A 25,673-nucleotide genomic window follows, 5' to 3' on the forward strand; every position below is an offset into this window, starting at 1 on the left:
GATGATACAAAGGTTGGCAGGGTTGTTAACGACAGTAAGCTACTCCAACTGGATCTAGATAAGTTGGGCAAATGAGCTGAGAAGTGACAACTGAAGTTTAACATTGACAAATGCAAAGTACTGCATATGGGTAGCAATAACTGAATAGAAACATACCAACTGTGTGGTACTACACTCAAGGAAGTGGAAAGTGAAAAAGACCTGGGGGTAACTTTGCAGTCAAATATGAAGTTTGCTGAGCAGTGCAGATGGGCTGCCAGGACAGGTCATGGAGTCTTGTTAATGATATATAGGAATTTTGCTAGCAGGGAGAGGAAGGTGATTATCCCGTTATACAAGACAATGGTCAGGCCGCATCTAGAGTACCGTGTACAGGTCTGGAGGCCTCATTTTAGGAAGGATGTAGAGTTGCTAGAACGAGTACAAAGAAGGGCAACAAGATTGGTGAGGAGAACAAAAGGCTCTTACCAAGAAAGGCTTAAGTGCTGCAAACTGCAGTGCCTGGAGAGTAGGCACTTGCGAGGTGATCTGATTGAGGTGTATAAGGCCTTGAAGAGGTTGAGCAAGCTGAATGCTGATGGGATTCTTCTTCTTGCTCAGATTAAGAACCTGAGAGGGCACAGTTTCAAATTGAGGAAAGACAGCTGTAGAATAGATGTGCAGAAATTTGCCCTTAGATTGGTGGAACAGACTTCACTGCAACGCCTGCAGACTATGCACTGGCAAGGTCATCTGATGAGGTGTATAAGGCCTTGAATGGTTTGGGCAGGCTCAATGCTGATGGTATTCTTCCTCTTGCTCAAATTATGTACCCAAGGGAGCATCAACTGAAATTGAGGAAAGACAGTTGTAGAATATATTTGCAGAAATTTATCTTTAGCCAGCAGGCAGTTGATTGCTGGAACCAACTTTCATTTGTTGTTGTGGAAGTTGATAGCTTATATAAATTCAAGGAAGAACTGGACAAACTTTTGGAGCAGATATATGGGTGAAATGGGAAGGTTTTTTTTTTTTTTTTTTAATGGTCATACCTGCATTTGGGGAAAGCAACACGAGGCTATGGATCTGGATGCATGCTTTGTGTTTTGCAGGCTGGAGGCAGTGGTATTTACAGTTTTCAGCCTGCTTTTGTGGCATGCTCTGGATCTGTAATCAATGGTTCGATGGGAATGCCTACCTTTCTATCATTGCTGACCAAGTAAACCTCTATATGATGACAGTGTACCCAGACAACTCTGGCCTCTATCAACAAGGTGTGCCATAATACCACAAGGCCCAACAGGTTGCTAACTGGTTTGAGGAGTGTGACAAATTCTCTGTTCTCTCATGACTATCCTGCTCCCTTGTTCTCAACCCAATTTTGTATGTTTGGGACCTGGAAAAGGCCATTCAATGCTACAACTCCACCTGACAACATGCAAGCATTACTGAGCACATTGTGCAATGCATGAGTAGCACTTCAACAGGACATCCTGCAACACAGAGTCTACACCAAGATGTATACAGGCTTTATTACAGGCAGAGTTAGCCCCAAGAGGTATTAAGCAAGTATTGCTACTGTTAAGCCGACTCAGTATACATAGCAAAGGAGGAAATTTCTTCAGATTTTCAATATTAATCTGATAACATAATTACATTAAAACCAAAGTGAAGCAAAAGTCACTATATCAGTGATGTTCAGCCTTTTTTACAAATTAAGGGCTATACTACTTATAAGTGTTATATGGCCTATAAGATTTATACAGCGTATAAGATACATTTTTAGTAGTTTGTGTCTACAAACCGTTTCATTTGGATTTCATTCATATTAAATTAACTATTTCATGAAATTTTAGGTTTTCTTTCAAACTCTTTATCCACATGAAAAAGATACTGGAAAGACCTTGAGTGCTTAATATGGGTCTGGAAGCCTCGTTTTGAGAAGAATATGAAACTGTTACAGGTTAGAAAAGAGCAGCAAGATTAGTTAAGGACATAAAAAGCTATTTGTACCATGAAAGACTCTGCAAGCTACAGAACTTGGAAGCTAGGCACCTGTGAGGAGACCTGACTGATGCATTTAAGGACTTTGGGTAAACTAAATACTGGTAGCATACTTACTCTCTCAGACAACACAAATAAAGGAATATAAAATTGAAAAAGGAAGGTTACAGGACAGATGTGCAAACGTTTACTTTCTGACAGAGAGTAACTGATTTTTGGAACAAACTTATACTTGGAGTTTTAAAGTGAATAGCTTGAATAAATTTAAAGGAAATAGTAGACAAATTCTTAGAGAAGATGAAGAGATGGCATGGGCAGTTTTTTTTTTTGGGTTTTTGCTGATGCTGTATATGCTTGCTTCCTTACATAATTGCTATTATTAATACTAAGATATTAATACATACAGTTAACCTGTGAATTTATCTATAAACCTAATCACAATGATTATGACTTCAGTATTTGTTTAAGAAACTTAGGAATGTACAGTATTAAATTCATTTCACTTTTATTTATTGTTCTCTGAAAGGCATGTTCAAGGGATTCATACCATAACATGTATGAAAAACCCAAACTATATGTTTCAGAACAAATACATGCATTAATATTCTAAGTATCCAGGTTTCATTTTCTAAGGTGGAAGTCACTCTTGCTGCCATGGGAGGGAGGAGACTTGAGAAAGTAGATGTGTGGATAATTGTTAGATGTGATAAGCTGTACATAGGGGTGTTCCTAGCGTATGTAGCGCCCGGGTGCCAATTGAAATCTGGCACCCCCTTTAAAATTTTCTTCATATATGTATGTAAGTTTCAGGTTTTCAGGTGCCTTGGTGCAGTGCACTCCTTGCACCCTCGGGATGGCCCGCCCTTGGCTGTACAACACTGACTATGCAAATGCATACTTTTATTAATATAGTTGAAATAAATAAACTTAAACAAGAAATTATTTTCATTTACAAATATTAAAGTGAGTAAAGATATTTAGCTATTCCAAATTATAAAAGTATGCAACTGTATAGTAACTCTTTCTGGAAATGTACAGAGCATGGCAACTTCTGACACAACCCTGTATATATACCGTCCTCCCTTTTCTGATATGGAAGTTTCAGAATGCTATTGATATAAAGTAATTATCTGTGTCCAAGATGCCAGGGAAAATATATCTGAGGTAGGGTAGTGAGGTAAGCACTACATAAAAATTACAATGTGTCACTGTTTAGATATAAAATTTATCATCTTCCATGATAAATATTTCTGTCTTCCAACAGCTATGGGAATAATCAGTTGCTCTCATAGCATATTCATATAATATACAACATTCAAGAACATTTGGTGTTGTTATGCTTTGTGAGTTTGTAAGTCTGAGTGTGAATACCTACTCACACTTACAAATCACACACACACACACCTTTTAAAATATTCAATATTCTTGCAGTCACCAATTACACAGAATAAAATCAAATTACATCAAATTTTTAAAATAAAATAACTACAGGATATAAATTATACTAAAGTATAAAATAACACATAAGTAATAAAAAAATGAACAGGATACAGAAAATTTGTAAAAAATGAAGTTAAATATACTGATGGTTTTCAAAGACCATACAGTTTTTGAAGAAGGCAGACTAGCCTCCAAATGGTACTATTAATCTATTTTGTGTTTTTACATTTTCTGTCCTGTATGTTTTTATGTCTCATTTTATTATTGTCATTATTATTTAATTAGAGAAATACACACACTACACTGTATAAACCTTTTTTTCTAAAAAATTAAACTCGAATGTAAACCTCGCTGTTCCTTGCCCACAGGATTACCTTAACAAGTATCAAAATAACCATACACAGAATTGAATTATAAACAAGAAGTAAACATCTCAATCAATGCAACTTAATGTGAAGTCAACAGTATGAACAACAAACAAGAAGTAAACATCTCAATCAACGCAACTGAATGTGAAGTCAACAGTACGAACAGTGTTCAGCAAGAGTTCAACTTAAATTCAATTTCACTTACTTTAAATTGATTCTCAGAGTGAAGATTGGTAAGAATATTCACTGGAAATGTGGTTGAGATTTAATTATAATTACACTGCAAGTAATATTACTTTCCATTTTCATTAAAAACAAAAACTTATCACAATGCAGTATAAGTGTGCATTTCTAAAATTACAATTTTAATAAACCTGCTGCCATTTTATTTATTTTGTGTGGCTGGCAAGTACAAGAACATTCACGATTAAACTTATCAGCTCTGAAGAGCTACATATTTAGTTATCTGAAAATGACTTATTTCACAACTTCAAGAGATATGCAAATTATGCATGATTTGAAATTTAAACTATAGTGGCTCTCTTTTTTTTTTTTAGAGGTTGGTGCTGCATAAATATTACTTGATTTAAAAGTTATTACCAAATAGCAGAATTTTATAGTGCAGTTTTATCCTGCTTGTATGTAGTTTACATGCAGACAGCTCCATATTAAGCTGCTTCATCCAATAATGTTTCTGCTGATAAACTCTATATTTAACAAATTTTTGCTTTATTGCTTCAAAATTTCACCATTCCTGAAGTTGTTTATTTGGAATTGTTTAAAATTTACTGTGAATTTTTTTATAAAAATAAAAAATATAAATCTCTACAGAAACACAATCATTATTACTTTTTTTTAAATATAAAAATTAGTTTACCATAAATTTTGCTGTGAACTTGCATCAGTTTGTTGTCCATCTGAAAATCTTTGGCCCACTATTTTAATGGTATAAAACAGGCTGTGTTGCTTTGTTATTTCATTCATTTTATAAAAATCATTTTTAAGACTGTTTACATAAAGAAAAAAAAGTGTATATGAAACTTCAATCTCAGAAATGCAAGGAAGTGCAATAACATTGAAGGTAAAAGCAGATACTACTATGTATTTTGAAACAGATGAAAGACTTATCAATATTGGATGCAGGTTTTTGTTGACACTATTCATGGTTAGAACAATTGGTGGAGATACTCATGTATATTATAATTAAATGTGTACATGTAATATTTAATGTATAAGTGCATTTTTTTTATTAAATTTCCAAAAAAGATAAATTTACTCGATTCATTTGGAATGTATCCCAAATTCATTTAGAGCATTAAATACTATTCATTTGGAAAAAATATATTTCATGCTATGCTCATTTGCATTATGTATAATTTAAGGAATGCATCACAAGCAGGGATTTCTGTATAAATTAAATTTAAAGAAGACAAAAGACATTAGCACTATGTATAAATTTTTAACAAACCCTAAGGAGATGAAATCACACAACAGGCCATCACAAGAAATTGTTACAGTCACTTTCTTAAAAAACATAAGAAACCTCTGAATATCTCAGAAGTTTAAATCATTATGTTAGTTGATATTTAAACATCAAATGACTAATGCAATTAAGATTTAAGATAAGATGGCCACAAGCATTCAAAGTTACCAGTTATTTTTAAAAAACTCTTATGGGTTTTTTGAATAATTATTATTGAAAAAAGATTGTCACACTTTTTCAGTGTTAATGGAAGTTGTTGTTGTTTGATTTTTAGGAGCATTAGCAACTAAGGCCATATTGCTCCAGGGATATGCGGTGGTCATTCCCTGACCTTTCTGCATCCTCCGTATTTGGTGGTCATGGGCTCGAACCCCGGTCTAATCAAGAAGCGTGTGCTACGCACTGCTGCTCCTGCCCATCTGGCTACGGAGGCGCCTGTTAATGGAAGTAATGAAGGGAAAACTGAGGAAGTTTGGTGATAAAATTTTTGCACAAGAAAATTCAGTAGAGCTTTGATTTAATGGACTATGCGGGGATGAGGTCAGGCTGAATGCAAAAGAAAGTCTCCAAAGCTGATAGACTATTATGCAAGTTCATTTTACTGCACTTTTTGTGTGGAACAGAAAATATAGAAATTTTGCTGGGCAGTGGAAACTGTGACTAAAGTGTATACTTATCTGAAGAGCTCTCAAGTAATCTTTTGTTGAAAGTTCAGACGACTCCTACTGATGTCTGACACAATCAGTAGACTGATGGAAAGTGTTGGTAAAAATCCTGGCTCCCTAGAAAGTTGTTTTATTGCGAAAAAAAGCATAGTTCAAAAATAATGGACACTGTATTATTTACGAAGTTCATTAACATGAGGATTTACTATATTAGTATGTGAGAAGTAATGACCAATAAATATATATATATCCTTATTGCTGAATTACATTTATAACATATTGAAATAAGTTTTATAATAGCATGAAATAACTTTCACAAACTGGATTATAAAAAAAGGACATTTCATGTGAAAATGTCATTAAACAACTGTGAAGGAATGTATTGGTATTGCTATATTACACTGTAATTATATCTCATTACACAAACAATGCAATGAGATATTACAGTGATTTCTCATACTACTTGCACACCTATTTAGAAATTACTGGAAAAATATATTGAATATTATAGTTCTAACATTTTTTTCTCTAAATGTTCTGTGACATTTCATACAAGTGTAACAGCATATACATCTCATAGATAAATATCACCATGATATGTAGATGGCAGTATAAGTATACTGTTCATATGTGTGGCCAGTGATATAGATCCATCTTCAACTTGAACCAAGTGTTGAGAATTCAGATGTAACTATAAAAAAGAATACAATAATAAAATGTTTTATTTCAAGTTATAAAACTGTTTTTAATGCTTACAGAAAGCTGATCACCTGAAGAACAATGTACAAACAATTTAATCGAACATAAAATAAGGTACAATAGCTTGTGTGGTTGGGAATGACACACAGCTACCATATTTTAACTTTTAAAAAGCTGGAGATTTGTTAACTGATAAGTAGAAAGAAGGCACAAGGTTTTTTGAAATCCAGACTTTGAATTTGAAATTAAATTTCACAGACAACATACACATTTTATATCTCTTAATATTATATATTAAGAAATAGCCAGAGCTGTTCACCAGTAAAATATGTTTTCAAACATTAGCTGTCGAATATTAAGATTTTACTCTCTGTGGATCCTTATCTGCACTGTTTGTTAGACATCAACTGATTATGACAGCTTCAAAAAAGATATTCTTGCAGATTCTGCCCTCTTCATAAATGTTAGATCAAAAATGTTTTGTTTATAACAGTAACCCTGCCATCCAGGCCTGGCTGGCAAGAGCATTTCCAAAGTTTCAGTAGAAAGAGGAGATATAAAATATGTTTTTGTTTTTTTTTTCCCCCTGGCTGGATATTCTTTCATACTCAAGACTGCCTATGAGGAATTGTTAAAATATCAATTTCTTTTTCTTGAGTTCATTAATTTGTTTTTTCATAACTTCTTTTGGTGCAGAACTGAATTTGGACATGATTCGAACTCTACTACTCAGTAGTGATTCAAACTGTGCTACTCGGTAATGACTGCTTGTTATACAGTAGACTCTCGATTTTCCGGGATAGATGGTAAAAAAACAAATCCCGGATAATCGATTTCACGATTAATCCAAAAATACAGAAGTCCCTGACATACGTAAGAGATACATTCCAGGACAACTTCACAGGGTTAAGGCAAAAACTCACTATTATCACCACGCACGAGCACATATTTTACTAAAGCACATTTCTGGAGGTCAACAAAAAACAAAAACAATTTACACTTCCCATTTTATTGGGCTTTTCTGTTAGCACAGTCTATTATAAACAGGTAGTAAACTCGATCTTATTGCATTTGCAATGATACCAATAGATGGAATTCTGTTGGCTTTTAAGTTATTATGGTGAAGTATGAAATCTTCAGTCATATAAAAAAAAAAAAAACCATAAATAAATTGTAAAAATCTTCTCTTCTTTCCTATTTTTTTGCTTGTTACTCCATATCTCAGTTGTGCAATTTGTGCATGCCATGATCGTCGTTATTGATTACTTATTTTTTTTTTTTTGTTTTAAATTTTAAAATAATAAAAAAAAAATTTACATAAATCCAAATTTGCTTAAGTCTGAGATTAACTGTATTGAAAAATGTTTTTCGATACAGTTAAACTTTTGAACTTATTCAAAAAACTTGAAATTACTCAAACTTTTGAATAATTTCAAGTTTTTGTTTAACTGAAAGCGCAACTCTTTTGCGTTCACCCATCATTTTTGCAATTTCTAAACAAAAAAAAAAAATTATTTACTATAAAAAAAAATCTGACATAAATAACAAAACAATGTCTTTTTGCGGTGCAACGGAACACAACAATAGACGACATACTAAAACAAACTAAACATTTGTTCCTTTTTTTTTTTTTTTTATTCGAGTGGCGGGTGTGAAGACAGTGGGGGGGGGGGTTTGCAAGATAATAAGTACACTAATCTCCCACTGACGACTTATAACGCTGCTTCTTGTCGCTTATTTACCACTTGCAAAACATCTGCTTATGCCTATTCTAGTTATTACTTTAATTTTATGATTTCTGGTTGATTTTTTTTTTTTTTTAATTTGGAGTTGAACTGTCCCGGTTAATCAGATCCCAGTAAATCGAAAGTCTGCTGTACTTCTCAATTTGGTAACTTTGAAATGTGTTCATATGGGATTTTCTTCACCACTTCTAACCTCTTCTTTAAATAGAGTTGTTGTCAGGGGCTGCTACTGTTCTACCAGTCCAGTTAAAACATTTCCCCTGCCAATATACACAAATGGTTCAAAATCTGTTTTTTTACTTCAGAGGCATGATTTAATTGAAACTGTTTCAGTGCCTTTTTTTCAAAGCCTTTCCTTTTAGTACTTCTTTCACTAAATATTCATCTACTTTCACAGGAAGACATACAACCACCCTCCCTTTTCAGCACACAAATTAATGAAATTACCAGAACAACCTATTCCCACCAAGAACTCAAATCCTCTTTTAATAATATCCTTACTACTTTGGGCCTTCTATAACAGGGGTCTTATATGGGAAATTTTCAAAATTTCTATTTATCTGCACTTCTTGATGTTTATGACTTTGGTTATATTAATTCTGAAAATGACCTTATTTTTGCATAAGGTCAATGGTTTGTCCAGAAATGAAAGAAAAGTAAATATTCAAATAATACTATATAAATTTATTAACAATATTTAGCTTTAGTGTATAGAATATTCATCTTTGCTGCAAGTAAACAACAAGCTAAAAGAATTCAAACTAAAAAGTAAAAATCTTCTTCAGTTAATCAAAAATAAAAAATTTCCTTAAAAATGCAAATAATTTTAATGTGTTTGTCTTTTGCGGTAAGTGTAATCAGCCATTACACTTGAACCAGCCATTGTCACTCACAGTTTCATCCTATCTTCCTTAGTATCTCTCCTCCATTGACATTACCCAAATTTGGTCTGAAAAATTCCAGATGAAAGTGCAAGTAATGGACCTTCATTGACGTTCTGCATATCATTCTTCCATAATTTTCAATCAACTCATCAACAAGTCCTCTGTAATTTTTGCTCTTAAAAGCATGAAGAAAACTACAAGGAGAAACAACTGCCAGTCATTTTGTCTTCTAAGTCTTCTGAAGCCAATGTCTGCTTTACTTGGGGACCAATAAATATAATATCTTTCACTTTGGCATCACACAATTCTGAAAACAAGTGATATATGCTTGAAAGGTGTTCTGTGGTGTTATCGTAGATAACACCACAGAAAAAACTAGTTCATAATCAGAAACAAAGATGGTACACTGAACTCCACCTAAACCATTAATGCTACTTACAAAAAATCTAAATCAAGTCCTAAAATTAAGATATTAAAATATAAATATTTATTACAAGAATCAAATGTGTGTACATATTTCATTCCTGTAAAAATGATAGAAGTTTGATGTAGTAGAAGTTTGACATTTCTATTAAAATTTATTTTCAAATACAAAATTGACTTTCAAAATCATATTAGTTACAACTTACAGATGTTTCATCTTTCTTTGTACACTTTTGTTGTTTATGTATAGTCTATGTCATTAAGCCTTGCTACTGCTTACCTGCATGAGATAGTCCCCTCAACCTCTTTGTGATCATGTAAGACATTACTATTATCTGAAACTGGGAAATGGGTTCAACGCATGGGTTCACTGTGTTATTATTATTATTAGCCTTATGGTGCAAGGAAGCCTGAGGCTTATGCTGCACTGGACAAAAAAAAAAAAAAAAAAATCCCGCATTACCCTGGGAGAGAGAAAGAGAGTCAGAAGTAGAGAGGAATCACCAACAAGGAGAAGAATGATGATATCCAGCTCAGGACCCTGGATTTGCCAAGCCCATACCAGATGTGAGCCCCTGGGATAATCCATTAGGCAATTAGTTTCTAATTAATGAAATAAGTTAAGGCAGTGAGTTTGGAAAGTTCAAAGCTCAGCTGCATCAATACTTACAGGAGAAGTGAAACTTTTTTTTTTTTTTTTTTTTTTGTTGGCACAGCCAAAGCTTGTAAGTATATTTGAATTTAAAGATAAGAAATAATTTTTGGGAATTACAAAATAGAGCATGGGAAATCATTTGTTAAGATTTCCCACGCGCTTTTCCCCACAGCGGAGTAATGAAATGAAGATCGGCTTGAATCCTACTCGAATCTGAGTAGGATTTGAGCACAAAAGGCAAAGTATCCAGATCTTGAAAAGGTTCTTTTGGAATGGCTAATGATGATGTGTGCAAAAAACATTCCCATAAATGGTAATCTTTTAAAAGCTAAGGCTGAATCATTTGCGCAACGAATGGATATTGAAGAATTTAAAAGTTCATATGAATGGTTCCAGCAATTTAAGGTTAATCATGGCCTGTTTTTCAAAAAAGTGCATGGTAGCTGGGGACATTGACACTACAAAGGAATGGATGGAAAATTGTTTAAAAAATGTTTTGCTGACATACAACTACAATGACATCTTCAGTGCTGATGAAACCGCACTCTTTTTTAAATTGCTATGGGACTTGCATTTAAAAGAAAAAAATGTAGTGGCAGAAAAAAGGCCAAACAACAGATTACCATTCTCCTAGCAGCAAACATGTCTGGCACAGAGAAGTTTTTTTTTTTTACAGAATTACAATTTTGGGGGTTTCTGCTTTAATGCAAGTAACAAATCCCATAAAACTTCCAGTAATAGATAGAGCTCCATCAGTGCACACAGCTAAACAGTCCAGGTCATGTTTCTTGGAAAAAACCCATATTAAAGATATTTTCAAGTGGTGGTAGCTGATAGGGCATTGCAAAAGAGAAATTCCTCCAGAATGCTTTGCTTTCTCTGCATACTTCACAAGAACCATGAGTTGAAGAACTAATATCCACAGATTCATCCATTTGCAAGAAAATTTGCCAGATTACTTTTTAGCACCACAAGAAGTTCATCCAAAATATCCTTTGACATAAGGTCAGTTCAACATTTGATGATGTTGTTGGAAAGTAGTGCTAATTCTATTTTCTTGGCAATAACTACTCCACAAACTGTTTTCACCACTGTCACTGCTGCATTCATCAGCTCCTCCACATCAATGTTATGAGGCTTTTTTTGCACCTCACAATACTCCATGCCACTTCAAAGTACAAGTTTGGGTTACCCCCCCCAGAGAAAAAAAATTTAACAAGGGAGCATTGACCTAACTTTGTTTTACTTGATTTTGTCAATAACTCAAACTATATTTCAAAAACTCAGGCTTACTCTGTAACTCGTGCTTGGCTATTTCTCCAATTAAATTTCTAGCCTGGGAAGAAAAAAAGTTTTAATTTACACAGTTTCTTAGAATCACATTCAGGAATTAATTGAGAATTTAAAAATATACAATTTACAGTAAAGACTGCTCAGCCATTTACTAAAAGGCACTTGCACTTAAATTCATCCACCATGAAAGAGAGACACCATATAATGTGAATCAAAATATAATATTATATAAATATTAATGATGATTTACTTATTATAAAATATATTTCAAGGATTGCAAAATGGTATCAATGGTAAGTTAAAAATGTCAGATACAATAAAGAATTAAAGGAAATAAAAGTTTTAATCAACTTTTATATTTTTAATATCGATATTCTTGAGTTAAAAATACAAGAAACCATGCTCTCCTCAAAATTTACAAGTTATTAGTTTTTAAAATATATAAAAAAAAAAGTTGTCCAGTTCTTCCTTGAAGTTATTCAAGCTACCCACCTGTACAACACCATATGGGAGTTTGCTTCAAAAATTGAACACCCACTGAGTGACAGCTTTATAAACTGCCAATCAAATGTGAAAACTGTCATCAGATGTTTATATGTTTATAAATGTCTGTATTTTAATGGTTATTAAATATTTTAACACTTATTAAAATATAAACATTATAAATGAAAACCCAATGACAGTTTGCACATTTAATTGGCCATCACCCAGCAGGTGGTCAAGTGTTGAAACAAACTCCTTCTGTTTGTTTGAATAAATTAAAAGTAGTTTGAATAAATTCAAGAAAGGACAAAACAAACTCAGTTAGTTTAGTTAACTTAGTTTATAATTAGTTTATATTTTAAAAACTAATAACTTGTAAATTGAGGAGAGCATGGTTTTTCTTGTATTTTTAACAAGAATATGACATTAAAAATATAAAAGTTGATTAAAACTTTGATTTCCTTTAATTTTTTTTATTCCATCTGACATTTTTAAACTTATTGTTACCATTTCGCAAACCCAAAAATATATTTCATAATAAGTAAATCATTATTAATACTTCCAAACTGTCATCAGGTTTTCATTTATGTTTATATTTTAAAAACTATTAAAATATAAATATTATATATGAAATATCAAAATTTGAGTTTTTAAAATAGTCTAACTATTAAAATACAAAGGGTACTAGGAAAGTTTTGCAATATGACGCAACAATGAATCACAGGAAGCTGCTTGTTGCTGCATGTTGAGACATGTTCATACGTGCATAGTAGCCGCCGCGCCAAGTCGATGGGCTCAGTTATTCATTAGTAGTGAGAGTGTAAAGTGCTTGCGATGCCATCGTGGTCACGAAATGAGATAAGGACAGTTTTGCGGTATAATTTCGTGCGTGGTTTAACCATAGACCAGTGCTTAGAAGAAATGACTCTTGCACTAGATGATGATTGTCCACATCGTACAATGATATTCAGGTGGTATAGAGAATTCCAAAGGGGAAATTTCACTCTGGAGGATTCTGAGAGGCCGGGAAGGCACGAACGTCAGTTACGGAGGAAAACGTTACTGCTGTGAGGAAAATGCTTGACGAAAACAGGCAAGTGACCTACCAACAGATAGAGGATACTTTGGGCCTAAATGCACCAGCAATTCGTTAGATTCTGCAAGATCATTTGCACGTGAAGAAACTTTGTTCTCTCTGGGTGCCGCATCAACTGACTGAAGAGCAGATGACACGACGTGTGACTTGGTGCCGGGAGATGTTAAAAAAGTTTGATAAGGGACAATCTCGGTATGTGAACAACATCGTGACAGGTGACGAGACTTGGCTGTACTATTACGATCTGCCGACCAAGGCTCAAAACAAAGTTTGGGTCTTTGATGATGACGACACACCCGTAATTGTCAGAAAATCCCGATCTGTAAAGAAGAAAATGATAGCTGTATTTTTCAAATCGAGTGGAATTGTGGAACGTGTCGTTTTTGGACATGCAGAAGACAGTCACAGCTAAGTGGTATACTGAACAATGCCTGCCTAAAGTCATTGGATCTATGAAGAACCTGCGGCCAAAGTCAAGAATGGACACCTGGTACCTCCATCACGATAACGCTGCAGCTCACCGCGCCAAAGCCTGCACCGAATATTTGACCACGACAGGACTGAAACTTCTCGAGCACCCTCCCTACAGTCCAGACCTTGCTCCCTGTGACTTTGCACTGTTCCCGCATGTGAAAATGAAGCTAAAAGGGAGGCGGTTTTCCAGTGATGAGGACCTTCTACGGGCTTGGGACAACGAGTGTGCTTTACTCCCTAGTGAAACTTGGCAGAACTGGTTTAAAGATTGGTTTCGGAGGATGGAGAGGTGTATTGAATGTAGAGGAAATTACTTTGAAAAAATTAAATAAACAAAGCTGTATTGCAAAACTTTCCTAGTACTCTTTGTATATTTTAAAAACTTGTAAATTCTGATTAGTGCATCATTGTTTTTGTATAAAAATGTAGATTTAAAAAACAAAAATTTATTAAAACTTTGTTTTCTTATTATTCTTGTTAAAAATTCCATAAATATAATAAATCTCGATACATTAATAATGAATGCTTGTTTTTGCCAAATCACCATATGCATACCAACACAACAAGAGTGACTACTCTGATTAGCTGAAAGATAGTGGCATTGAAGACATGTTTGACAATTGTTTGTTCATGTATTATATAATGAAGTTCATAAAAATAATAAATTATAAAAAACCATCCCTTCCTCATCTTTTAGGGTACTTGATGAAAGTTTATTGTTAACCAATTGTTTGATAAATGGAACTAATGATACATGTTGCCCACATGATAAAAAGCCAACTGACAATTTGCACACACACACGCACACGTTGGAGAGGATCTAGTCACCTACTTTAAATGGAACATGTTAACTTACTCAAAATCGAGAGTAAACTCACAATACAGTTGCCAAAATTTTGGTGCGAGTGAATAAACTAGTGAGCTTTACTTGCTAATCAATGGTGATTTCACTATCCATTTCTAAGCAAAAATATTTTTTCCCCTGAGACCTTCCTGTAACCCTCAGAAACGTCCGCATGGCTCTAGGTTTGAGAACCACTGCTCTAAACTGAAGTTGGTCAAACGATCTTAAACTTAGAGAGAATCATATCTAGATATTGAGAAATGTATCTGAAATATAAACAGGATGGTATGCTATGGAGTTTTAAATGTATAGACAAGAGTGTGCTATGGAGTTTCAATGGATGGATACTGGTTTATATGGCGCTTTGAGTCACAGGTTTTAAGTCACAGTTTTCTTATTACTAAATACAGTTTTGTATTTAGTAATACATTTTTGTACATTTATCAGTGATATTGATTAAGGTATATCAGGTTTAATGTCCAAGTTTGCAGATGATACAAAGGTTGGCAGGGTTGTTAATGACAGTAAAGACAGTATGCTACTCTAACTGGATCTAGATAAGTTGAGAAAATGGGCTGAGAAGTGGCAACTGAAGTTTAACATTGACAAATGCAAAGTACTGCATATGGGTAGCAATAACCAAAGAGAAACGTACCAACTGTAGGATGCTACACTCAGAGAAGTAGAAAGTGAAAAAGACCTGGGGATAACTGTGCAGTCAAATATTAAGTTTGCTGAGCAGTGCAGACGGGCTGCCAGGACAGGTCATGGAGTCTTGTCAATGATATATAGGAATTTTGCTAGCAGTGACAGGGAGGCGATTATCCCATTATACAAGGCAATGGTCAGGCCACACCTAGAGTACTGTGTACAGGTCTGGAGACCTCATTTTAGAAAGGATGTAGATTTGCTTGAGCATGTACAGAGAAGGGCAACAAGATTGGTGAAGGAAATGAAGGGATCCTCTTACCAAGAAAGGCTTAAGTTCTGACAATTGCAGCGGATGGAGACTAGGCACCTGCGAGGCGATCTAATTGAAGTATATAAGGCCCTGAACGGGTTGAGCAAGCTGAATGCTGATGGGATTCTTCCACTAGCTCAGACTAAGAACCTGAGGGGACACAGTTTCAAATTGATGAAAGATAGTTGTAGAATAGATGTGCGGAAGTTTGCCTTTAGCCAGCGGGTAGTTGATTGGTGGAACAGGTTTCCATCTTTTGTTGTGGAAGCTAATAGCCTAAATAAATTTAAGGCTGAGCTGAATAGGCAATTTGGAACGAATGGAGGGGTGAAATGGGAGGGGTTTTTTTTTTTTTTTTTTTTTTTGGCTGATGCTGCATAAGCTTGCTTTCTTGAATCGTATGCCTCTACTAATGCTAATGTCTTACAAAGTCTTTTCCATTTTCTGTTCATGGAGATTCTGCTTCTGCTGCATGTCTTTTCTATAGATACTTCCGTAGGCATTGTTCTGAACTGGCTTCTATAATTCCCACTCTCTCAAAACAGTCCAAACATCTTCCACAACTAGTCATAATTCATTTACTGTTCAACTTAAAACTCACAGAACCAACATTTTTCTTCATCATTTATTCCTCCAACTTCCACATCTACCCTTCACATGTATTTCCTGAAAATTATAGAAATTCCAAGTACCTTCTTTCATCTTCTCAACCTTCAGACTTTACTTAGTACTACAGGTTCTAATACCTTTCATGTTTGGAGTTATCATTAAAAAAAAGGTACAAGTGAAGAATTTTTTTTATTTGTAATTTAGAATCAGAGTATATATTGCATTAAAGTTACCGTACATTATTTTTTAATAAAATTTGCCTACATTTAATGTCTATAGGTCAAGAAATCTCTTAAATTGAATAGTGCCTAGTGACCATACTGGTCCTTGTTTTGCTCAAGTTACAGTCAGGTACATACAGCATAGTTGTTATTAAAAGTTTTCATTGCACTATAACAAGAGTAAAATTATGTCAACTAAGTTGGAATACAAGATAACATATTCTGCATGTTTATTCTTAGAATTCACTGATGTTCCCCAGAAAAGACAATTGTTTTAAGAGAGACAGCAACTTCAGTAATTAAGAAGGGGTGCTTCCATAGCCAGGTGGGCAGGAGAGGCAGTGCATAACACATGCCTCTTGATTAGACCGGGGTTCGAGCCCATGACCACCAAATACGGAGGATCCAGAAAGGTCAGGGAATGACCACCGCATATTCCCGGAGCAATATGGGCTTAGTTGCTAATGCTCATCAAAACCAAATAACAACAATAACAAATTAAGAAGGAATTCTGAATCTTTTGGAAAAGGCATAGATGCTGCTAGCCAGCCTTGCAATTATAAAAAGTTTGGGCTCACTATTACATACTGAAAGTTCAGTAGAAAAATAAGGAGACTGCAGAATGCCTTGAAGCTAGATATTATTTAGACTGAACTCGCAGCAGGTAACAGCAAACGAAATCTACATCCCAATTAGCTTAAATCTGTTTTAATCTCATTTTTTCTGCTTGGCTAAAACAAGAATTTAATAACCTTTAAATTGTTTACCTTTGTAATTGTATGCCATATGCTTAAGTTAGAGAATAAATTAAATTGTTTTTCTTTAAGAAACTAATTTTTGCATCTAAACAATTATTTCAACATTTGTTTGCTTTAGTACAGGATAACAAATTAGAGAATCATTAAAGTACTAATACCATAAGCTAGTACAGAGTTGTTATAATCCAGCCTCTAAAGACTTGCGTAAAGAGAAGTGGGAAACCCAAACATGTTAAAAGGTTAAAATGCACAAACAGTAAACAACAAGAAAAAAGATACAATATTTTACTAAGTCCAGATATATTTTTTTTTATCTGATATTGTAAACACATACATTTACAGGCAGGTGGTCACTATCAGGCACCTTCACAAGTTCTGAGAAGCCCCTAGCCATAATAAAAAAATAAAAATACAAGAAAACAAAACAGGACATAAAAAACTGAGGTATAATTTTAATTTACTTTTTATTTAATAAAAGCTTTTCTAGTGTTTTTCTATGCAAATGCGCTAATTATTGAGAAAAATCTATTAGAAAAATTTGGCAAAATTTAATCTAATATTAAAAAAAGCACGAGTTCCTTTTTAATAACTTATCTCAATATCTTTGGACTAACCGATCATGAAAGGCATAAATGAAAGAATTTTAAAACTCATGAGATGTAAGTTTGTTTGAAAAACTGACCTTAATCAAATTCAAACTGAAATCCATTCCGGAATGAATTTTAAGATTGAACAAGATCAGTTTATTTGTAAAGTGTTTTTAAAAATAAGCTAAACACAACTGACTAATTTGAGCTTGTGCACACTGTCACTATCCATATGCGTTCTAAGCTGACAAATTACAGTTATCAAAAACTAAGGTAGCAGTAATACTTTACTGCTACCTTATTTCTTATCTATTAGGTATGGCAGTTGTTGTAAACCAGTCAGATGGCCAGCACCACTGGTCCAATACTCTGTTTTAACTTCAAACATGGACATAAATGCTATTATCTATCTAGCACTTCTTGCTTATGTTTTTCACATTTATAAAGTATATAAAACAGGTGTTTTAAATACAAATAACCTTTAATGCAATAATGATATGTTCATTTACACCTTACTGATGTAACAATGTAAAAATGAAGCAGATATGCTGCCATCTATCAATCACATTTACAAGTAATAGTGGTCATTTTCATATTTATTAAAATTCTGAAATTTAGTGTAGGATGGTGTACCCTTTCAACAAGATTCAAGATTAGGTGGGTTTACACAGGCTGAAACTGAAGATATTCTCAAGACAGATCCAGCAGTTGATGAACTGAATCAAATAATACATACTAATGATAATCAAATAATACATATATAAATGGAAAGGATATTACTGAAGAAAAAAAAAACACAAACTGTTTATTTTTTATGAGTTTTTATTTATATTTTCAACAGTTTGTCTTTTTTTTTTTAAAGAAATTCTGATTTTGATTTTATTTTTGACAATAATCTAGCTCCACTGTTTGCCTATAATATTTTCCTATTTTGGCCAAAGTCAAAATAGGAAAAAATTAATATTTAAAAGCAGTTACATACACAGTGTTTAAATTTTTACAGACTTCCAAATTCCTCAGAAAAAAGTTGAATCATGCATGTTATCTGGTAACTGACTCTTGAATTGGTTAAGCCTGGATTTCACCCCACCTCTGCATTCTCTTTATTAACCCAGTAATGGTGGTGTCCCCATTAACAAATATAATGGTGACCAATTTCTTTTTTATTTCTAAAAAAAGAATAAAATAAATATTTTCTTAAAATTCTACTTGCAGTATACCAACACTTGACCCCTTCTTAATGAATAATACTTATTAAATGTACGTTTTTTTTTTTTTTTTTTTTTAATAAAATTAAAAATGTTGCATTTTTTTTAATTGTTTTATTTGACATTTTTGTTAATTCTGTTGCAAGAAAATTCTGCATGAGCAAGATGGATATCTTGCTCATGCAGAATTTTCTAATAAGTTTAATATGAACATATCAGTCACTTATATTTTCAAATTCATTAAAACTGTCACAAGCATATGAAAATTCAAACTAATGCATTACTGATAAATTACTAATTTATCAATTAAATAAATAAAATAGATAATAATAATATTGACAAAAAAATCATTTTGTATATAAACATAATCAACATAAAAAAACTACCTAATTTCTGTAGTAATAGTAGCAGTAGCCAGCCACAGAGAAATATAACAGCAGAACGCAAAAACAGAAATGCATAAAGGAAGGCTATAGGCATATTTCACTTACTAAACAATATATATCATTCCAAAAAAGATGACTCAAAATTTATTTTTGAGTATATTTAGAAAGATAGAAGACAGAGGAAGAACTAATAATCTCAAACTGATGATTAATGTGCAACATTTTTCAGGTTGGCCTGTCAGACCCTATACCACTGTTACCAGGTTAAACAAAAAGAATGTAATTAGTGAGCACAAATTGTATATAACTATAATAAAGTTTGGCTTCATGAATAAAATTCATTCATCAATATACCTTTTCTCTCCAAGTCTTTCATTTCCAGAATGTCGCTCTTCAGTTTTAACTTCAGTATTTCTCGACATAATTCATCTCTAGTGAGAAAAAAAACAAACAGAATTTAGTTGCGAGATGTTCAGAAGAGGGTGGTGTTTAAAATTTAATGTTTAGAAGCCAGTCACACACAAAGAAATAACAGAAATAAAGGAAGTACAACATGTATTTTTCTTTCTGAAAATAAAAAACTGTCAGCACATGACACTTCCCCTCTCTCTTACCACTGGCCTGTCCGTCTTTCCATACCTACATCAACAGTCAAGCCAATTCACTATACTGGCCCACTTCCTTGCAGCAAAACAGTGGCAGACTAAGGAAAAATTGGGCACTAGGCAAGATTCTCACTTTGAGCCCCACCTAGGGTTGCCACCTTTCAGAAATTGTAATGGAGGAAACAGTTGAATGGGTTAAAAAGGTCTTCTATTACTAAATATAAAAATACAGGTCTTATATTATGTTGAAAGCTAAAAAGAGTCCTTTGCCTATAAAAATTTATACTATAAAAAATGTATAATAAAACTGTTTTACGGGCCCTAGGCAGTTGCCTAGTCTGCCTAGGCCAAAATCTGCCCCCCTGCAGCAAAATGACAGGAGCCAGGGCTTTCTTGTGTCCTCTCCCCCTGGTTGCTGAGTGGCCCAGTCACACAACACAAACAACATAACCCTTGCTATACAGGATAACCAATATGACACATGTGACTAGCTTAGTTACATTTGCCCTATGAAGTAGAATACATGGCAGATATGAGGAAAAGCCCAAGTATCACTCAGACAGAGGAAACAACAATACAATGCATAATTTGAATACAGTGAGACAACGTACTCACTGTATTCAAATTCTGTATCCTCTAAGTCAGAGTTTGTTTCTAATACCTCTATAATGTCTTCATTTGATAACCTAACCAATCAAATTTATTTACTATGCCTTTAGAATTATATAAAAAATTCTGTATAAGAAAGTATATGTGTGTCTATTTGTGCTCTTAGTAACTATACTATATCCCATACATTTTCATGTTCCATGAGAACCCACAGCAGGCCTTGTAATACCTCACAACTCACTTTCCAGGCTGCTCTATGTCCCAACTGAAGCACTGAAAAAATCAATTTCACCTTTGCTTACAGCCAACATTAAACTATGTCTGTGTATCTCCCTAACTACAATTTTTTCACCTGCCTAACACTGTCTTGATATCATCAGCAAATATTCTTACACCTCCTCTATTAAAATGCATCCCATCCCTGTAAAAATAGTTCTTCCTGTTAACGAGTAGAGGCCATGCTAAGAAATAGTCTACCTTATCAGCCTTGCATTACCTCTCCAGGACTGAACTAATCAACAAGGCTCTCATCACAAACTCCCTCATCATGCTGAGAAAAATTCCAGACACTTTAGTAGCTCCAACTTGCAATACTTGAAGTAAATCCTCCAATCACCTGTGCTTAATATCTTGTACATCTACATTTTAAAGCTCGCTTCAAATAATGTGCCTATTGACATAGGAATTGCCTTAAAATTTTTTTCTTCTATATGCTGCCATCTCTTATCTGTTTCCAACTAAAACAAAGTTTATAATTGATGGCAGCATGGAAATAGCTTTTAAAATTAGATCATTGACCTCAGCTGTGATCAGTATAAAAGCAAAAAAATTTCTTTGGAATTCAGACCCACACATTCATAAAATCAAATAATGCAATATTTAATAAATGCAAAGGTTATTATTGCATCAGAAGGAAAAAAAGGTAATGATAGGGTTTTATTTACAAAAGTTTTCACATTTTTTAAAATCCTAATTTGATTTCTATTATATTTGATTATATTAAAATACAGCCATAGGATTGTTTGCCAGTATGGTATGCTTTTAAGCATTAGCTCACCTAACATTTTTCTGTTAGCAGATTTCAATTTGTCTGTCTGTTAAACACCAATTCATGACTGTTTCAAGAAAGATACTCTAAAAGACTTTTCATGTCTTCAGAAATGTTGAGTCAAAGTTTTGTTTATAATAATGGTATCGATATAAAACCTTGGCTGTTGAGAACATTTCCAGAGCTACACCAGAAAGATCTGAATTTAGTTTTTTTTTTTTTGTCACCTGGTTGAATATTCTAACAATCAGCATTCCAATGAGGGAATTACAGCAGACTCTCGATTTACCGGGATTGGATTAACCGGGACACTTCAAGACTCCAAATTAAAAAAAAAAAAAAAAAAATCATAAAATTCAAATAATAACTAGAATAGGTATAAACAGATGTTTTGCAAGTCGTAAATAAGTGACAAGAAGCAACATTATAAGTCATCATTGGGAGATTAATGAGCCTATTATCTTGCAGCCCCTGCTGTCTTCACACCTCCCACTCAAAAAAAAAAAAAAAAAAAAGACCAAATGTTTAGTTTGTTTTAGTGCGAAGCATTGATTGTTGTGTCCGGTTGCACTGCAAAAAGACAAATTTTGTTTCGTTATTTATGTCAGATATGGCGAAAAATTTTTTATAGTAAATATATTATTTTATTATTTTTTTTTTTTTGTTTAGAAATCGCGAAAATGATGGGTAAACGAAAAAAAGTTCCACTTTTGAAATTATTCAAAAGTTTGAAAACGGTGCATCCGTTAAATCTCTAACGAACCATTATAATTTGGTGACCAAACCATATGCAACATTGTAAAAAAATAAAGGGAAGCATCGTATTGGACACACGAGTAGTACGTGGTAAGTTTTTTTTATCTATCAGCATATTTTTACGTAGGTTGCTGAAAATTTTTCGATACAGTAAGTCCCCGACTTATGCAACTATGGATTTACTTAAGTTTTTTTTTTTTTTTTTTGCTCAATTTTTTTTTTTAGGATTGTAAAATTAAAAAAAAATAATAATAATAAGCAATCAATAACAATGATCATGGCATGCACAAATTGCAGAATTGCAATAGGAGTAACAAGCAAAAAAATAAGAAAGAAAAGAAGAGAAGATTCTTACAATTCATTTAGGGTTTTTTTTTATATATGACTAAAGATTTCAGTGAAGGGACACACATTTCACTATAATAATGTAAAAACCCACAGAATTCTAGCTATTGGTATTTTCACAAATGCAATAAGATCGAGTTTACTACCCGTTTATAATTAGTTGCACGAACAGAAAAGCCCAATAACCTGGAAAGTGCAAATTGTTTTTATTGTTTTATGGCACTGACCTCCAGAAATGTGCTTTACTAAAATGTGAGCTCACGCAGGGTAATAATAGTGAGTTTTCGCCTTAACTCAGTGAAGTTCTTTACAGAAAATTTCATTTTGACCATTATCAGGGTGCATACTAAGCGAATATGTGACAGCAGTACTAGTAAATCTACCAAGAAAAGGAAAGCGATTGATTTGGATCAGAAAATTAAACTAAGAATGTATGAAAATTGTCAAACATTAACAAGTATCAAGCTGAATTCAGATTTGTCAATGATAATATAGTAGCAATATGTTACTAGTCATTCCCAAGTTAAGTAAAAATTGACGAAGTAAGAAATCTTGTAACGTATTCCTACATATGTCGGGGACTTCTGTATTTTTGGATTTACCAGGAAATCGATTATCTAGGATTTGTTTTTTACCATCTATCCCGGAAAATCGAGAGTCTACTATAGTAATATATCAAGATGACTTGGTGTAACTTGCTATATTTCATACACCCTTGTGCACCTGTCAGTTCTCCAAATAAGACCAATATACATAATTTTTTTCTTATTTCAAAATAGAATCTGGTAAGCATTAGCAAGGGCACATGATGCAAGAAAGCAAGCTTATATAGCTTCAGCCAAACCCCCCTTCTCATTTCACCCATCCACTCACTCCAAATATTTGTCCAGTTCTGCCTTGAATCTGTTTAAGCTATTAACTTCTACAACAACAGATGGAAGTTCCTTCTAACAATCAATAACCTGCTGGCTAAAAGTAAACTTCTGCGCATCTATCCTATAACTGTCTTTCCTTGATTTGAATTTATGCCCTCTCAGGCAATTATTCTAAGCAAGAGGAAGAATCCCATCAGCATTGAGAATGCTCAAACCATTCAATGGTTTATACACCTCAATCAGATCACCTCGCAGGTGCCTAATCTCCAGACACTGTAATTTGCAAAACTTAAGCCTTTCTTCGTAAGAGCAACCCTTTGTTCCATTCACTACTCTTGTTGCCCTTTTCTGTACTCGTTCCAACAGCTCTACATCCTTCTTAAAATGAGGCCTCCAGATCTGTATACAGTATTCAAGGTGTGGCCTGACTATTGCCTTATAGAAGGAGATAATCACCTCCTTATCCCTGCTAGAAAAAATTCCTGTATATCATTGACAAGATACCATGAGCTACTCTTGAAGACTGTCTGCACTGCTCAGAAAACTTCATATCTGCCTGCACCATTACCTCCACATCTTTTTCACTCTCTACCACTGTCAGTGTAGTACCACACAGCTGATACGTTACTCTGGGGTTACTGCTTCCCATATGCAGTACTTTACATTTGTCAATGTTAAACTTCAGTTGCCACCTCTCAGCCATTCTGCTCAACTTTTCTAAATCCTGTTGCAGCAGTGTACTGACATTAGTGTCATTAACAACCCTGCCAACCTTCGAATCATCTGCAAACTTGGACATTAAGCCTGATATACCATCATCAATATAATTAATGAATACAGAAAACAACCATGGACCCAACACTGAACCCTGGAGGACTCCACTAATAACATTAGTGGAGTGTTAACCACTCTGTCTTCTCCCACTCAACCATCCCTTTATCCAAAGCAGCAATTTGCCTCCAATGCCACACTGTTCCAATTTGTGCAGCAGTCTTCCATGTGCAACAGTATCAAAAGCCTTTCTTAGATCCAAATATATGATATCAAAATTATTCTTTGCATCCAGTTCCTTTGTGACTACATCATAGTATCCAATCAAATTGGTCAGACAAGACTTCACCTTAACCAACCCATGCTGTGTCCGAGCTATAAGTGAAGTCTTGTCTAGATGATCCTGCAATACTTCTTTAACCAGTGCCTCCATTAATTTCCCTGGAACAAAAGTTAAACTAACAAGTGTGTAATTACCTGTGTATCCCTTTGATCCTCCTTTGTGGATTGGGGTCACATTTGCACATTTCCAGTCCATGGACCACCTCCCCTGAGTCCAAGGAAGCTGTCATAATTATGGCTAAGGGTTTACTTACTTCCTTTGCTGCCTCCTTTAATATAACTGGATAGATTCCATCCACCCCAGGTGCCTTTTTTTTTGTTTTTTTTTTTGTTGTTGTTAGTTATTAGCGCATCGGCTTCTGTGGCCATTAGTGCACCTCCCAAGGTTTTTTTTTGCAGTACTTTGATGCAAGCCCAAAGCGGGATTCAAACCTGCGACCTTTGGGTTGCCAGGCATTTTTTTTAAACTCTTTAAAGTTTTCACATTAAAGTTGACCTTCAAAATATCATTTCTTTACCTTCATTGATACTTTAAAGAATCAAACAAATAAGGATGGACAAAGGAGTGAGCAAGTTTGTTTTTTTTTTTTGGCTGATACTCTTGCTTAAAATAAGCTTTCTCCCTTGCATCATTTTGCCAAATTATTTTATTAGTTTAATACTGAACTAATAAAATAATTTATACACATTTATTCATTTATTGCACCATCCAATGGTAACTATGGCAAGAGAAATATCTGAAATCTCTCCCCGTATTCAAAGACATCTTTGGATATCGGGAGTGATATTTTTAGATGGATAGAAAGCAGTTTTACTATGATAACAGTATGTCAGGGAGGATTATACAGATTTATTAGGTTGTGCATAATGTACATTTTTTCCTAAGAAGAATGGATGTTTATTATGTCACCACTGGATATTCATCTTTGCAGTGCACTCAAGAATAAGGCCTATATGCTCAAGCAGTAGCACACACATCAAATACATCCTGTAGCAGTTTTACACCTTTTATGAGCACAGTAAACCCTCGCTAATCCAGTTACAGTTAATCCGATGG

The 25,673-nt window shown here is 33.9% G+C and overlaps 1 protein-coding gene across 2 annotated transcripts in view; it reads right to left on the minus strand.

The window, feature by feature from the left end:
- Positions 1-6,523: 6,523 nt before the first annotated feature.
- ave (sterile alpha motif domain-containing protein aveugle) overlaps positions 6,524-25,673 on the minus strand; it is a 69,319-nt gene continuing 50,169 nt past the window's right edge. Inside the window, exons 5-6 of one of the 2 annotated variants that reach the window (XM_090381456.1) lie at positions 19,620-19,696; positions 6,524-6,630 (exon numbers count right to left, since the gene is read on the minus strand). In XM_090381456.1, coding sequence (XP_090237582.1) covers positions 6,596-6,630; positions 19,620-19,696 — 112 coding nt within the window. In that variant the 3' untranslated portion in view covers positions 6,524-6,595. Of the gene's footprint in view, positions 6,631-17,415; positions 17,471-19,619; positions 19,697-25,673 lie in introns of those variants that run through there. The other variant, XM_090381457.1, reaches the window with a different exon arrangement.

Source organism: Mastigoproctus giganteus, chromosome 9 (assembly GCF_048544385.1).
Source record: "Mastigoproctus giganteus isolate SK-2022 chromosome 9, ASM4854438v1, whole genome shotgun sequence".
Lineage (NCBI taxonomy): Eukaryota > Metazoa > Arthropoda > Arachnida > Uropygi > Thelyphonidae > Mastigoproctus > Mastigoproctus giganteus.